General features: G+C 32.1%; 4 protein-coding genes across 4 annotated transcripts; 2 read left to right on the top strand and 2 right to left on the bottom strand.

Annotated features, from left to right (window-relative positions):
* The first annotated feature begins 57 nt into the window (after positions 1–57).
* Positions 58–5043, top strand: LOC107467773 (NAC domain-containing protein 30). The gene is made up of 4 exons (XM_016086950.3): positions 58–260; positions 1175–1346; positions 1688–1959; positions 4106–5043. The coding sequence occupies exons 1-4, from the start codon at positions 240–242 to the stop codon at positions 4640–4642; spliced, it is 1002 nt and encodes a 333-aa protein (XP_015942436.1). The 5' UTR covers positions 58–239; the 3' UTR covers positions 4643–5043.
* Positions 5044–6423: 1380 nt separating this feature from the next.
* LOC107467810 (uncharacterized membrane protein At4g09580) lies at positions 6424–9116 on the top strand. The gene is made up of 4 exons (XM_016087004.3): positions 6424–6924; positions 7033–7303; positions 7383–7553; positions 8526–9116. Exons 1-4 carry the CDS (start codon positions 6662–6664, stop codon positions 8655–8657), a joined length of 837 nt encoding a protein of 278 aa, XP_015942490.1. The 5' UTR covers positions 6424–6661; the 3' UTR covers positions 8658–9116.
* A 214-nt stretch (positions 9117–9330) lies between these two features.
* On the bottom strand, positions 9331–11213 carry LOC107467811 (50S ribosomal protein L21, chloroplastic). The gene is made up of 5 exons (XM_016087005.3): positions 10844–11213; positions 10390–10470; positions 9913–10014; positions 9765–9839; positions 9331–9642 (listed from the first exon to the last, which is right to left on the bottom strand). The coding sequence occupies exons 1-5, from the start codon at positions 11138–11140 to the stop codon at positions 9547–9549; spliced, it is 651 nt and encodes a 216-aa protein (XP_015942491.1). The 5' UTR covers positions 11141–11213; the 3' UTR covers positions 9331–9546.
* Positions 11214–12672: 1459 nt separating this feature from the next.
* Positions 12673–16305, bottom strand: LOC107467809 (calcium-dependent protein kinase 11). The gene is made up of 7 exons (XM_016087002.3): positions 15530–16305; positions 14695–14838; positions 14396–14548; positions 14196–14311; positions 13646–13813; positions 13290–13514; positions 12673–13021 (listed from the first exon to the last, which is right to left on the bottom strand). Exons 1-7 carry the CDS (start codon positions 16083–16085, stop codon positions 12893–12895), a joined length of 1491 nt encoding a protein of 496 aa, XP_015942488.1. The 5' UTR covers positions 16086–16305; the 3' UTR covers positions 12673–12892.

Here is a 16305-nt window from a genome sequence, read left to right as displayed (position 1 = left end):
TCTGCCACCCTAACCACGCGCAATCAATACCCTTCCTTCTATTAATATAAATATAAATATAATATTCTCTTCTATCTGCTTCTTTTCTCTACATATATACCTTACAACAAACATTCCTTCCTACGCATAAATACACACCCTCTTCTCTCTTTAAATAAACATTCACATCCCCTCTCTCCCTCTATCTATTCTCCCATCCTCACTCTCTCTCTCTACCTTCAATTAACAAGATCCAAGATATGACACTAACACAAATTCCTGTGAGTACATACTATTATTTCATGCATCTCCTTTCTAATAAACACCATCATTATTATTATTATTATTATTTCATCACATTTTATACAAATCCCATAACTCCACATTCTCATGTGTTGCCTAGCTAGCTTAGTTAGTACCTTCTCATACATTATTCTTTTTAGATTTTTTCTTTATATTCTATATATAGAAATAAAGGGTCCCAATCCAATGTCTAATATGTTTTGGATTTTGGCAAAAGTGTAATCAGATCAAGTTTATTTCAAAATTTCTTGTCATCATTCAAAGAAAGAATTATTTCCCCAAATTTTTAATTTTTTTCTCAAAAGTTATTTAGTGTTAGGGTTAGATGTAGAATTGTGTCTAGCTAGCTAGGTTTGTAAAGAATGTTATATATTATATCAAAATTGTGAGATGAATGGTGATGATGATGATAATGGTGGTGGTAAGAAGGTCTTTCTCCACCAGCAGAATGAATTAGGAGTAGTAGTGTATGTATGTGTTGAGAGTGCACTACACTCAAAGAAATGAAAGTCAAGCTTTTCGGCCACAACTTATTGCATATATTTGTGTCTCTTTTTCAATCAATATCATGCTATTGCTACTTATATATATAGGACTAATCATAATATATATATCTCATATTTTTGTTTCCATTTTAATGGTGGGGTTCCACACATGGTCTGCCAATTTTTCTCATCGCACATGCTTCACTAATATTATTCTTTGGGTCCAATACCAATGTTACATCATCATCATTACTTATGTATATATGTCAGCCCTAGATACCTACATTATTTATATATCTCTCAAATCCAATAATTTTGGATAATATTTTTCGATCTCTATTCATTAATTAACAAAAGTAAAATAGAGATATTAGTGAAATGAGTTATTATTGGTTGTTTTTTATCAGGAGAGAGCATCAATGGATATGGAATCATGTGTGCCTCCAGGATTTAGATTTCACCCAACAGAAGAAGAACTTGTGGGGTATTACCTCAAGAGGAAAATTAACTCCCTCAAAATTGATCTAGATGTTATAGTTGAGATCGATCTCTACAAAATGGAACCATGGGACATACAAGGTACATATCACAATATAGAGATACAATGTAATTAAAATTAAAGTACTTATATTATTATAACTTCCTCAACTAATTTTTTCTTATTGGTTTTAAATTTTTAACTTTTGTACCGAATTTATACACTCTTATATAATTTTTATTATTAAATGTGGCGTAAGATTCACATATAATAATGAGATTTACAGTATTTATTATTTAATAAAAAATTAGTCACCAAATTAATCATTATATATTTGTATAAAATATATGTATATTTTATATTTTTAACATATATAAGTGTAAGTGTGGTACATAAGTTGAAATTCCCACATAATAAGTAGATGAATTTGAACAATGTGCAGATAGATGCAAGCTAGGATATGAGGAACAAAATGAGTGGTACTTTTTCAGCCACAAAGACAAGAAGTATCCAACAGGAACAAGAACAAACAGAGCAACTGCTGCTGGATTCTGGAAAGCAACTGGGAGAGACAAGGCTGTTATGTCCAAGAACAGGATCATTGGTATGAGGAAGACTTTGGTCTTCTACAAAGGACGTGCCCCTAATGGCCGCAAAACTGATTGGATTATGCACGAATATCGCCATCAAACCTCTGAACATGGCCCTCCTCAGGCAAGTTCTTTCTCTACATTGTTTTAATTTTTAATTTGATAAAAATTTAGGTGTACTCGTCTTTATATAAAGTTGATAATTAAAAACGGTTAAATACATATAAAAATTTAGGTGCAATTGATTTCACGTGAAGTTGATATTTGAAAATCGACTCTCAGATATCAACTTCACATAAAGTCGACTTCACCTGAATTTTCACCTTAAATAAATTAATTATTAATAAAAAATAACAATTAATAATGCTACAGGACCACAAAATTTATTATTTTCGACTAACAATTAACTAATAAACTTACTGATATAAAAAAAACATTCAAATACATCAACAGAATATAAAGTATTATTTAGTATAAATAATAATTACTTATTTTCGAATTTTTTTTCTTAAAATAATTTAGTATCTAGCTACATCTTAATGGCTAATTAATGCTAGTAATTAAATAAATAACAAAATTTAGACATTAATCAATAATTGATGATCAAAATAATAAATTCTAATAATTCTTTAACATTATTTGTAATTTAATTAACATGAAAAAGCTCTTATGCTTTTCAAAAGTCATAAGTGAAAAGAGAAGGCAAACATAAATTTTTATAGTAAATAGGATGTCAAAAACCATTCTTATTATTCCACTTTTCTTCCTCTTTCACACTCCATCTTTATTTTCAAACATATATACAGTAGTCATCACTCTTTTTTCCAATTACACAATAATGCTTTCAACTTATCTTTTTCGCTTTCTCATACACTATTTAAACTTTTTATTCTTTTCAGAAATAATAATGTGGACCTGGCTATAGTAATTGTTAAATCATATCTTCTTTATTTATTTATTAATTGTTTTGCTAAGTTCTATAAAAGAGCTTCTAGATTTCATCAATTTTTAACCAATATAACATTAAAGGCGTTCTTAGTTCTTACTGATGATGATCATTATTAGGGTGCAATTGAAAATCATTGAGTAATATTTTTGCATGCATTGCGTTTATATTGAGCATTAATTAATTAGCTAAACACAAGAGTTATTCGTAAAATGTTTTGAACATTTTAAATTAAATTAAAGATGATATCCCTAAGAAATTTCATAACAAACATTGTTTTTTGAAGCATGAGGCAGCCAAATTTTGGTGTTATGATTGAGAATCGTTAATACGTAGTAATGTCAACCATGTAATGAAAACATATCGCACTTACTCATAAAAGTTACTTTGCTTTTCATAAAGCCCAAGAGCCAAATGCAAATCATAACACGCTTCTCCTACTTTCTCTATCTTATCTTACACAACTTCATACATAATATCCTTCTAAGCTTATAATTAATATATCTAATTTATTATCTCTACTTACTTTTATTTTATTTTACTTTTAGTCTTGCTTGCTCATACAAATTGATTATTTTAGTTGGTAAAAAAAAATCATAAATAAAGAATAATGTAAATAGTTATATCTCTAACATATTTTGTTTTTTTATTATTTGCTTTGTACTAAAATTTTTTTCTTTTAAGATCATCAAGAATTAAACAGATTAATAGTCAAATTAGTATATGAAAGATAAGATGTTTTTTAAATTCATCCCTAAAAGATTTTTTCAATCAAATTGGTCATTCAAAAATTACGAATTAATCATATTTGTCCTCCAGTCACTCCATTAATAATTTTCTTCAAAGATTAATGTTGTAAAACGTTAATTAATAACATATATAATACCTGATATGTCTAATTAGATATTGACCAAATATGTTTATAAAAATTTATTAATTTAGTCATTTTTTCTAATGATAAAAATCTTATTCCTAATATGACCTAGTGGTTAAATTGATAGATTTTCGTAAACATATTTAGTCAACGTCTAATTGAACATGTTATGTGTCATGTATGCTATCAGTAAACATTTCACATCATCAATTGTTGACGAAAATTATGAATGGAGTAGCTAAAGGACAGATATGATTAATTCGTAATTTTTGAATGACCAATTTGATTGAAAAAATCTTTCAAGAACGAATTTAAAGAATGTCTTATCTTTCAGAAACTAATTTGACTATTAACCCAAAATTAAACTCTGCATCATAAAATTATTTATCTTAAAAATTTACATTAATTTCTTGATAATCAAGCGTTGACTAATATAATTGAATATTACAGGAAGAAGGATGGGTTGTGTGTAGAGCATTTCGAAAACCAAGTCCAAGTCATCAAAGGCAATTAGGGTTTGATCCATGGTGTAGTAATCATCATCATCAAGCACATTATTTCAGAGATCAAAGTAGCTATGGTGGAAGGCCCTTATCAATCACAGATCTTCTAACTTCAGAAACTCATCATCATCATCTTCTGAGTCACCCTACCGAAGGTACAAATTTTAGTCATTCCTTCGGTTCAGATCATCACCATCATCAAGAACAACAAGAGTTTGTAATATCAAATAATCATCAACAACTCATTGAGCTTCCACAGCTAGATAGCCCAACAACAACAAGTTTTGCAGTCAAAGAATCATCATCCATTAATAATAACAATGAAGAGTATTGCAGTGATGACAGGAACAACAACAACAACAACATTGATTGGAAAAGCTTGGATAACCTGTTTGCTGATACTTCTAATTACTTCTCATCAAATCCAAACATGTCCCAATTCATGACCATCAATCATCATCTAGGTTGTTTCCCTGGTTCATAATTAATCATTAATTAACTTGTATGTGTGTCTATATATATATATCCAAAAAATAATTGAAGTCTTTAACTAGAGAATGATGCATATGGTGGATATATATATTATATAATATTCATTATTACTATATCATATAAATAGGTTATTTCCATATTCATCTTGTGACGCACGTGCTAATTTAGAAGTTGGAGATTGATGAAATGGAAGGTTAAAGATGGGTTAGGAGATAGTAGTGTATGTTATTATTATTTTTTTTCTATGGTGGTGGTGATAATGGAGATTCCTATGAAGAGTGAAGAATCTCCTCTACTTTAATTTGTTTAGAGGTTCAAAAGAGATGCTCGTGCATGAATTCTCTCTTTTTAACTTTGTTTTTTATTTTTTGGATGCTAAGTTTAACTTCTGTTACTATTCTTCATCACTATATATTTAAAAATGTACATCTCATCCTCTTTCTTATTGTGCCCTTTGATATCTTTATTGCTTTTTAATGCTAATGGTGGGTATATACTTTTTCTAACAATATAATATATATATTTAAATTTTAATGACTGACATCATAAAATAGGTTACATAGTCTCCTAATCATATAAAAATGATGATGATTTACGAAATTAATATAAAAAATAATTATTTTTGTTGATGTAATATTATTTAATTAGATGCACGTATAAAATTATTATATATAAGGTAAAACTAAAATTTAGGTACAATTAACTTCATATAAAATTGATAATTTAGAATTATTAGATGAAGTTATATAAGTTTGACCAAATTATCATTTAACGACTCTCAACTACTATTAACTTTACATAATATTAACTCCACCTGAATTTTTATCGTTATTTTTTGTATTGTATTTTTCCCTACTTAGTTACCATTGAGTCAGCTTCTTCTGAAATTAAAGCTTGAGATTATTGAGGACCACCTACATGCACTTTGGACCACCCGGGTAACGCATTTTGAGAGTGAGAAACTATATATCATTGATTCAATGGTATTGACTTCTTCATAGTCAACACAACCAAATGATCAATCTGTAATAATTCATGTTTTTTTTGTTTTGGTCAAGTGGATTAAACAGCTCTCAAACTTAGACATTACATCTATGTTTTACACACACAATACACTCATACACACTACCATGGATATCATAGGTTCTTAAACCAACAATCAGCTACAACTGGGATTAGAATTCGGATGCAGCTTTGTATGAGGCAAATAGATAAACCATCTGTGCTGGGCCTCTGCTAATTCATGCTTAAAACTAAAATAGAGCTGCCTATCAAATGAAGATTTAATAATTTTGGAGATATTCAAACCATAAAGAGCCCATATACACAATTAGGCAATTGGCTTCTTAACTTGGTCTAAAACCCAACAATTCTAAATTCTTGGTATTAAAACATTTTTCCTTGCTTAGGCTTTGGCCCATTTTTCTGTTCTCAACTCCTGAGTAAAACAAAAACAAAAACATTTTTTATTACTTTTAAAGTCATGATCTTTCAAGACCAAAAAAAAAAGGGCCATGATCTTTCAAAAATTAGACCCCAAATAGAACTTCCAAAATTTATTCGTCACTATTTATCAACTGATTTTAACAATATAATCCAAAAATAATAACTGTGAGAAAAACCAGTCCCGTTAATTCCGCTAGATATTATCTAGGAAAAAAATGATGTTATGAAAATGAAGTGGCTCCAAAATGGAGTGAGTACATATAAATACATAAAGAAATAAATGTTTTGGTGTAATAATAAGAAAACGAAAAAAAGAAATTAAAATTCTAAAACATAGTTTTCTTCTTTTCGGTGACGCTGAGCTTCCTCCTTCCTTCTTCCTTCTTCCTCACATCACAACACACCACCACACGCTTTCGCATTCGAATTCGAATTAAATTGAAATTGCAGCTCAAAGATCCTATCTTTAGGGTTCCCAATTTCATTTTCAAGTAATCGCCCAAATTCCATTCCATAAACCCCCGAATGCCACTGCCGTGATCGGATCCACCTTCTGCCGACGACGATGCCGGCGCCGCGGAGCGTCACGGCGGTCGATACCGGTAGGTTGCTCCTCAGGGACCTCGAGAACAATGGCGAGGACGACTCCCCCGCCGCCAAGAAGCCCAAATCGGAGAAGTTCCCTCTCAACACCTGCGAATTCGCCGCCGCCGTCGCCGTATTCTTCCTCTTTGCCACCGGCCTTTTCTGCATCTACCTCACCATGCCCGCCTCCGAGTTCGGCCGCATCAAGCTCCCACGCACCCTCTCCGATCTTCGCCTCCTCAAGTAAATAAAGATCCCTCTTTTCATTGATTTATTTGAATCAAATTAGCATTAGATGAACGTAACATCAGATTAGTTGTGTAGTTTATTGTGTTGTTTCTTTGTGTACAGAGAGAATCTTTCAGCATATGCGAGTAACCACCCTGCCCCGTTCATTCTTGGTTACTGCTCAACCTACATCTTCATGCAGACCTTCATGATTCCCGGGACCATCTTCATGTCTCTTTTGGCTGGGGCGCTCTTCGGCGTTGTTCGGGGAATCCTTCTTGTTGTTTTCAATGCCACTGCCGGTGCTTCCTCTTGCTTCTTCTTGTCTAAATTAATCGGACGCCCTTTGGTTTCTTGGTTGTGGCCTGAGAAGTTAAGGTTTTTCCAAGCTGAGGTTTGTGTTTCTTTTGTGTTCATGTGGAACTTTGTGGTGTTAACTTTGTTGTAACTTGGTTTTCTTTTGCTTTAATCAGATAGCAAAGCGTAGGGATAGGTTGCTGAATTACATGCTTTTTCTGAGGATAACACCAACTTTGCCAAATCTTTTCATCAATTTGGCATCTCCCATTGTTGATGTACCATTTCATATATTCTTTTTGGCAACATTGATCGGTCTTATTCCGGCGTCGTATATTACTGTCAGAGTAAGTTTTTGTGCCCATCTTGCTGCAATTTTAAGATATGTTCTTCCCTTTCCTGTTTCTGCTCAGCTTGATATTGTGGTAATCCTAGTTTGTTTATATATTTATGCCTTAATTATTGAGTGATTTTAGCTCATTCTGGTTAGTTGTCTTCTAGTTGCCTGCTGGCTTCTAAACTTTAAGCTTCTTGAACTCAACCTCCGATGTATATGATCAATGTGTCCTCTTACTCAAAGTGGGCAACCAGGAATATATGGGCAAAGGGTCTTTGTGGAAGTTTCTTGCAACATTTGTTGGATAATCGCATCAACTTAAGGGGACCAATCTTGATCCTCAAATGAATTAAGTTGCTCATGCTATTCCATAAGCTCTGCTAATGACAATTTAACAGCTTTCTTTTTTATAGCTTAGGAACTTTGGAAGTTTATCTGTTCAAAATAGTTAAATTGGAATGTTTTGTCATGATCATGAAGAGTAGTTCCTACTCCCAAGTTTGTTTAGGTTTCTTCATTACATTTTGCTGTACACTACTATTAGAGAACTATGTCCAAACCTTTTTTTTCCTCATGATCAGAGTGTGTTTCGGGTCATCTACCTGGATTGGATAATTGAAGTAATAAGAATGGTTCCATTTGGATACCGAGTATTGGCTTGTTTTCAATTTCATACTCAAAAAACTAATCTATATCTACCAGAAAAAAAATTAAAAATAAAAGAAAAAAAAACAGTTTCTCACTCATTTGGTTTCTTTGATCATGAGTTAGACTGATAGTCATTTTATATTAGTATGCTGTTTTCATTTTTCTGCTATATGTCATTCTGATTTTAATTACATTATATTTTTCACTTCGTTTGATTCCAAACTCCCAGATTAGAGGCCAAGTTAAATTCTGTCCTGGTTTGTCTATACCAATGTGGTAGCTGTTCTGCATTTATGTAATTGTACTACTAATGTTTCCATTGTTATTTAAATAGGCTGGTCTTGCTCTTGGGGATCTAAAGTCATTGAAGGATCTATATGATTTCAAGACATTCTCAGTTCTATTCCTCATTGGTTTTGTTGCCATATGTCCTACACTTTTGAAGAGGAAGCGAGTGTATGAATGAAAGCTATGCTGGCTCACCACACATTTCATCAATGGCAAGTTACTTAATTATTGAATTAGATTTTGACTATTGATCAAAGTGGATTATGATTAACCAATATATCATTGAGAAAGGATGTATTATTATTAATTAAAAACAGGATAATGCCCCCATTTTATTTTATATGGTGGAGCCACTTTGTTTTTTATTATTTTTGTTTTTTCTTTCATTATTATTTTCCATTTTGATGGCTAGAAGAGGGTAAATGTAGAATTAGTTCAGTGGGGATCAGATCATCCAGCAAGGGCCAAGGGTTCTAATGGAGCATTTAAGTTACTCATAATGTAGCCATTTTGGCATCAGGGGAAGGATTTGATAAATGTTCTTGTGAAGCTGTCAGCATATGTGCCTTACACCATATAGGAACTGACTCTGTATCATTGTTTATCAATATATGTTATAATAGAGAAATTCATTTAATTCTCTCTGTTCAATTTTGATCCTCTCCAACTCGATGCTTCCACAAACAGTTGTGGAGAAATTAGTAGGTATAATTGTCACATTGTGTGTATCATATCATGTATTGGAAGTACAGTATCAAATTTGCAAATTGTATCTCTATTGGTTCAATCAGAGACAATATAAACATGATCAAGAAGGATGGGTAACAAAAGCTGAAAGTGCAATAATTCCATGCTGAATCTTTTCTAGTTAAAACTGGAATGTGACAATTGGAAACATGAAAAATGGCAATGTGTTTAGGAACTAGAGTTTACAATATGGCATACATTAGCCAGATATGAATTTAAACAGCTCCTCTAAGTACAAGCAAAATCAACTATAACAAAATGATAGCTTTATGAGTAAAAGATTCAAGAAGATACAAATATTGGCACAGTACAAGAGATGCTCATGACTCCTTATCCTCGTCCTTGATATCGTCCATAGTAACTTTTGGGTAGTTCTCATAGCCCATAATGCTATTTATCCTTATGCGTGTATTTGGCTGTAATAACAGGTTGAAAACCAAATCAAACATCGCACTTTATAGTTTATAAACAACATGCATTTGATAAATATTGTTTGCAGAAGCAGATGCTCAAGTGCTGAACAACTTTGTTTTGTTACCTGTCTGTGTCCAATGGTTCTGCGGTACTTCTTCTTCTTTTTATATTTGAAGACAATTACTTTGTCATCTAAACCCTGCATTACGAATAACATGGTTAAGGCGGAAGAGTCTTTTCTTAGAAAAGATGTAGCAAGATGTGGCATATACCTGCTCTTCCACTGTTGCATATACCACAGCATTTGTCACAACTGGTCTTCCAATGTAGCAAGATGTATCAGTGCCAACCAGCAAAACCCTATGTAAAGCAATCTGCATATGCCTCCAAGAGCTAAAATTAAACAACTGAAAGCTAAAGAAGTTTCTTAAGTTATGGATAGATATGCACAGATTATTATCACTTTAGCAGCATCAGCACTAATCCCTCAAACATAATCTCATTTTTCCACAGGTCTAAAGTCTGATTCATTAAAAGAGAGTTACAGATCCTAACCCATAGTTCGGAGACCATGAATTGGTCTCAAGTCTATATTGTTGATAAACAACAAACATCTATTGATCAATTATTCCAAACAAAATCACTCTATACAAAATAACAGTGGACCATACTTCTAAATATATAGCAAGAGTAGAGCAATTCGATAAACCTGACTCTCAGAATAAACTATATTAAAGGTATGTATGTACCTTGTCATTAACCTTAGCACCTTTCAGCCTCTGAACAGTTATCCAACGACCAGGGTGAACAATATATTGGCGCCCACCAACCTAAACAACTCGCCATAAATTGAAACAAGTTCAGCTCAAAAACCACAAGATACTTGCATGAACCACAAAAGAAAACAACCATATTATCGATAGTAAAACCTAAAAATTCATCTCAACTATTCATTCTACACGAAGATTTATATTTTTAGTTGCACAAAAAAATAAATAAATAAAACAAACCAACAATAACTGAAACAATTTGGGTACCCACAATTCTGAAAACTCAAGCGCAAATACCAATTAATACCGTCAAGGGTCACATTTTAAAAACGAACTGAATTCACTAATTCACTTTAAGCAATTGGGCACTCCGGAAAATGCTCAAAATAAAAAATTTAATAATAAAGGTAGCATTTTGATGAAGTGAACAAACCATGACGACAGCGAAGAGACCAGGCTCCCAAGACGGAGGCTGAAGCGGTGGGGACTGAACAAGCTGCGTTGCTGGTTGAGGGTCGGAGAGAGCTTGGGCAGTGTCAGAGGATTTGGGAGGGAGGAGGGGTAAGCGAGGAGAGAGAGTGGGTTGGAAGGAGAGAGAAAGAGAGTGAGTACGAGAGAATGGGAAGAAAGTGGATTGAGAGAATGGGGTTTTGGGGCTATAGTTGGAAATTGCGCAATGGGTTGTGAAGGAAGTGCAGATTGTAGAAAGAGATGCAGCTGCAGAAGCCATTGTTGAGAAAGAGAGAGGGAGAGAAAGAGAGGCTTCTGGCCTATCCTCTCTATATTCCTATCCGTTTTCTATTTACCAGAACTACTATCTATGTTTTTCAATTAAAAAAAAAATTATATTTTTTATTATTTTTTTCTTTTTTAAGACGGATGTGAGACTGTGAGTTATGAGATGGGAAGAACACTTTTTGTTTTTTATATTGGAGTAGAAATGATTTTTTTTTAAATGTAAATAGATGGAATGTTATTTTTAAACGTAGAACTATTTAATTAAAGAAGTAAAAATTAAACTTTTGTAAAAAATATAGAAATTAGTCTAAGAAATTTTTATTAAAAAATTATAAAATTTGAGATACAAATATATTTTTTATATTTTAAAAAATATAAAAAATTATAATATTAAAATATATTATTACTTTTAGTTTCATTAAAAAAAAAAGCCGTGAAAAGATGGCAACAATGTTTAAAATTTGATCAAAGTTGACTTTAAATTTGATTGGATTATGGAAATTGGGTGAGTATTTCAAATGAAAATGTTATGCAAAAATAATTATTAAATCATTAGGTAAATTAATATATTTGATACCTATTTCATATAATACACAAATTCAATTGAAATGAATAAAAGTTAATGTAATATTATATGATTAATAAATATTATTCTTTTAAATTAATAATTAATCAATAATAATTTATACTTATATTTATAAAATTTTGTATATAAAAAATATATAATTTATATTTATATTTATTAAAATTTACACACATAAATTAATATCTTATATTCACATTTACTAAAATTTACATGTATAAACAAATAAAAATTATGTTAAAAATAATTTAATGTTTGTACCGCTAAATATTAACCAAAATTATTATAAACTGCTAGTTCTCAAGGTTTTTTGTTTTATTTAATAGGCAAAATTTACCGATCATATTATGTATATATAAAAAATTAATTATTAAATTAATCATTCATATAAAATATATATAAAAATAAATTAAATAATATATATTTATATATATAATAACTGATTTTTTGTATGTATATAATAATTTTTAAAAATTTAAATAAACTCCAATAGTCAAAAGTACAGTGTATATTGTTTCTCTCTCCATTTTTTGACTCATTTATTAAATTAAATTTAATTTAAAGCAAATATAATACGGGTTAAAAATACAAGTGAAAAGAAAAGGCTATATTGTTTAAATTTATAATTAAGATTACATGAAAAAGCAATAATTACTAAATTCTTTTAAAATTTTGCTAATAATTCCTTAAAAATACTAATTAAGGTTATTATCATAAACTTTTCAAATTTGTATACAATAAATATGATGAAAAGTTATTTATTTATTTATTTATTTGTCTTTTTAATACAAATTTTCTACATCTAACATTTTAAACAAATATTTTGAAAACACCTATTAGTTAATCTTTTTAGCGATGCCATTCACCTAATTGTTTCCTTTTTCTTTGTTAAAAACATTGTAAATTAAAAATTCATGAAATATATGCAATTTCACCGGATGTTAACAAAGGGAAGCAAATGGAATAAACCATAGGGTGAAGAAAATAAACAAAGTTCAAATACACATAGAACAGATTTATAATGATGATGATGTAGCTCTATAAAATTGACTAAGGTTTTTCTTTCTTTTTTTTTTTTTTTTCCTTTTCTCTTCTACCATATTCATGTTTCCTAACTGTACAAAAAGATTATTAGTAGTTGAGTTAGCATTCTCAAGAAGTCTATTCTTTCACTGCAAATGCATCTGCAATATTGAAGTTCAAATTGCCTTTCAGGGTTCTGCTCCTCCCCATATCTGGATCACCCTTTTTCATCATAGCTACAAACTCCCCATAATCAATTCTCCCATCCTAAACATCACAACAACACACAATTTGAATCACAACACATTATAACTCCACACATTGTAAGATAAAGTATCTAAATTAGAACTTTAATCTATGAAGCACAGATACTGATACGATACGATACGATATTTGGTACAAATAGTTAGAGGTGTCTAAAATTATGAATGAAGCATCCAAAACGATACTCTAGAAGAGAACAAGAATGGATTTCGCTTTAACAAATCTTAAAACTAGATACCATCAACTTCATAGATTGTAATTGGAAACTTACATTGTCTTGATCAATCTCTTGGATCATTTCGTCGAGATGTACCTCGCCTAGGCCGAAGTCTTTACAAGCCTGTTGAAGCTCATCAATGGTAATGTAACCACTACCATCTTTATCGAAGTAGGCGAAAGCCGCGACCAAATTCTCCTCTCTTTCCATCTTATTCAAGTGCAGTGTAGCAGCAAGAAATTCGCCGTAATCTATTGTTCCGCTGTTGTCTATGTCAGCCTGCCAAGATTTACAAGGGACAGCAAAATGGTCACCCAACTCAACACAAAGCCAAAGCAAAAAGCTATGAACCGATGCGACATACTATTAAACCTTAATATCACTTCTATGATAATGAAAAATCTCCATACCGCTTCCATGAGGGATTTAATTTCAGATTCCATGAGATTGGAGCCAACACCTTTCAAACCATCCTTGAGTTCCTCAAATGTTATTGTCCCACTGTTGTCCGTGTCAATCATTTTAAATAGCTCCTTCAACCCACCTATTTCTTCCTCGGAAAGTCTTTCAGCTATGACCTGGAAGGAATTTTTCAAAGTTAAACTAAACATGATCGATCACCTTATCTAAATGAACATCTACTGGATAGAGCATATAAAATTTTATATCATTATGAATTACATATGACCAAAATAAATTATCACTGATTTCATCATCACTTACTGGAACAAAACAGAAATATTACTACACATAAAGATCACAAGATATTGGAACTATTTGGAAGTTTTGTATGTGAAATTTGAATATAAATAATAACTGATATAAATTACCATACAGCTCTGAAGCCATGAATCATTATGAACTTGTATCATTCAGTAGATTAGTAGAATAAATTTTAGACAAAATCAATATCGATATTGAAATCAAATGGAAAAGTGAAAAGGTGAATGTCCAACATACACGCAGTGCCATCTTCTTAAGTTTATTCATTGCTGAGAAATGCTTCAGCCGTGTCAAAACAGCGGAATCCAAAGGTTTGTCAGGTGCATTTTCCTCATCAGCAATCCAAGGATGGCCTGATTACACAAATTCATATGTGATTAGATCATTCACCAGCAGAACATGAAAATACAGTCGCAACTAATACCAAAAGAACTCACATAAGACTTCATGAGCCGTAATTCTTTTCTTGGCGTCCCTATCCAGCATCCTTTTTACCAAATCTTGAGCACCTTCTGAGATACTTGGCCACGGTTCAGATACAAAATCCAGTTCCCCATGTAAAATCTGTTTAAAAATTCCAGACTCGGTTTCTGCAGGTAATAGAAGAAGTGCATTCAGCTCAGGAATAAAGAATATAACAACTAGATGACTAAACATTACCATATACAGCAAAGAAACACTAAACAGCCGCAATTCAATAGAACGAGAAATTCACAATAAACATTAAGATAATTACCGGCCCAGAAAGGTGGAACTCCACTCAATAAGATGTAAAGGATAACACCAGCACTCCATACATCCACTTCGGGTCCATATTGCTTGCACAACACCTCAGGGGCAACATAATAGGGACTTCCAACTACATCATGGAAAGACTGTCCTGCAGACAGAAAAAAAAAAACAAATAAAATCTAATGATAGATCATACAAGTAAAAATCCATGTTGCAAATGAGAAAAAAACACATAGATGCTTCGTGATGAAGAACATTGATGATATTTAAAACTCATGCTCCTTGTGGACAATACAATCAGTCCCACCCTATGAATACATCAGTTAGCTAGGTTTAAGAAATTAAGACCTCACTAAATCCAGAAAAAATTAAAAAAAAAAAATACAATGAAAAACTATAGCATTCCATGATTTTGACACAAAGGAACGATCATCAATATTGTGAAATCAACTACAATAACAGGTAACAACTATACATATTGAATCTTTCAATCTCACAATGATCATAGAAAGCATGGGAATGTCACACACATCACAATTCTCTCATGAATGAACCTGGCTAGCAGAACACAGAGTAATAAACCAAAACAATTCCACAATTAATTTCCAATAACAACCAACAAAGAATGAATCTTTCAGTCTCACAATAACTAAAAATCATGAATGAACGAACCTGGCTTGTAGAACACAGAATAATAAAGCAATGATAACATGCAACAAAATCAAAAACAATTTCCCACAATTCATTTCCAAACAACAACCAATAAAGATTGAATCTTCCAATCACACAATCATTAAAACAAACATTTGGTGGGTGTAAGAAAGAACTCACAAACCAACCTGGCTTGTAGAAGACAGAGAGGCCAAAATCAGTGGCCTTCATCTTAGCATCTTCATTAGGCGTATCAAAGAGAAAATTCTCAGGCTTGAGGTCCCTATGCATGACACCAAGAGAGTGACAAGCCTCAACAACACCAACAATGGTCTTTATCAACTTCACAGCCTCTCTCTCACTGTAATGCCCCTTCTGTATGATCCTATCAAAGAGCTCACCCCCTGCACAAAGCTCCATGACAATGTGCACAAACACAGAATCCTCATAGGTGCCTTGAATCTGCACCACATTTGGATGCTCTGACAAATGGTGCATGATCTGAATCTCCCTCCACACATCTTCATAGTCTTCTTGGCAAAGAAGCTTCCTCTTTGGGATTGATTTGCAGGCATAGAGCTTCCCTGTGGATTTCTGTGTGCAGAGATATGTTGTACCAAATTGCCCCTGACCAAGCTTCTTCCCAAGGAGGTAGTGGTCCCTTAATCTTGGGGTTTGATGTGGCAGCACAGTGTTACTGCCTTTTGAACATGGTTTTGCTGCAGGATTATTATGCTTCTGCATCTCAGAAGAAAAAATGAAAGAAAAAACTCTAATGGGGTGTGATCAAAACAGATAAAGATTGTAACTTTACCCTCTTTTCTCTCTCTTTTTTTGGTTCTCTTTTCTCTTCTCTTTCTTTCCTTCTATCTCTCTTTCTCTGTGAACTGTGTTTCACACAAATGCAAGATTTTCTTGTTTGTGGTGTGTTGTTGGTGCTATGCTATATTAGCCTTCAAATGGC

Source organism: Arachis duranensis, chromosome 9, assembly GCF_000817695.3.
Source record: "Arachis duranensis cultivar V14167 chromosome 9, aradu.V14167.gnm2.J7QH, whole genome shotgun sequence".
NCBI lineage: Eukaryota > Viridiplantae > Streptophyta > Magnoliopsida > Fabales > Fabaceae > Arachis > Arachis duranensis.
This window is presented reverse-complemented; position numbering and strand designations above follow the sequence as displayed.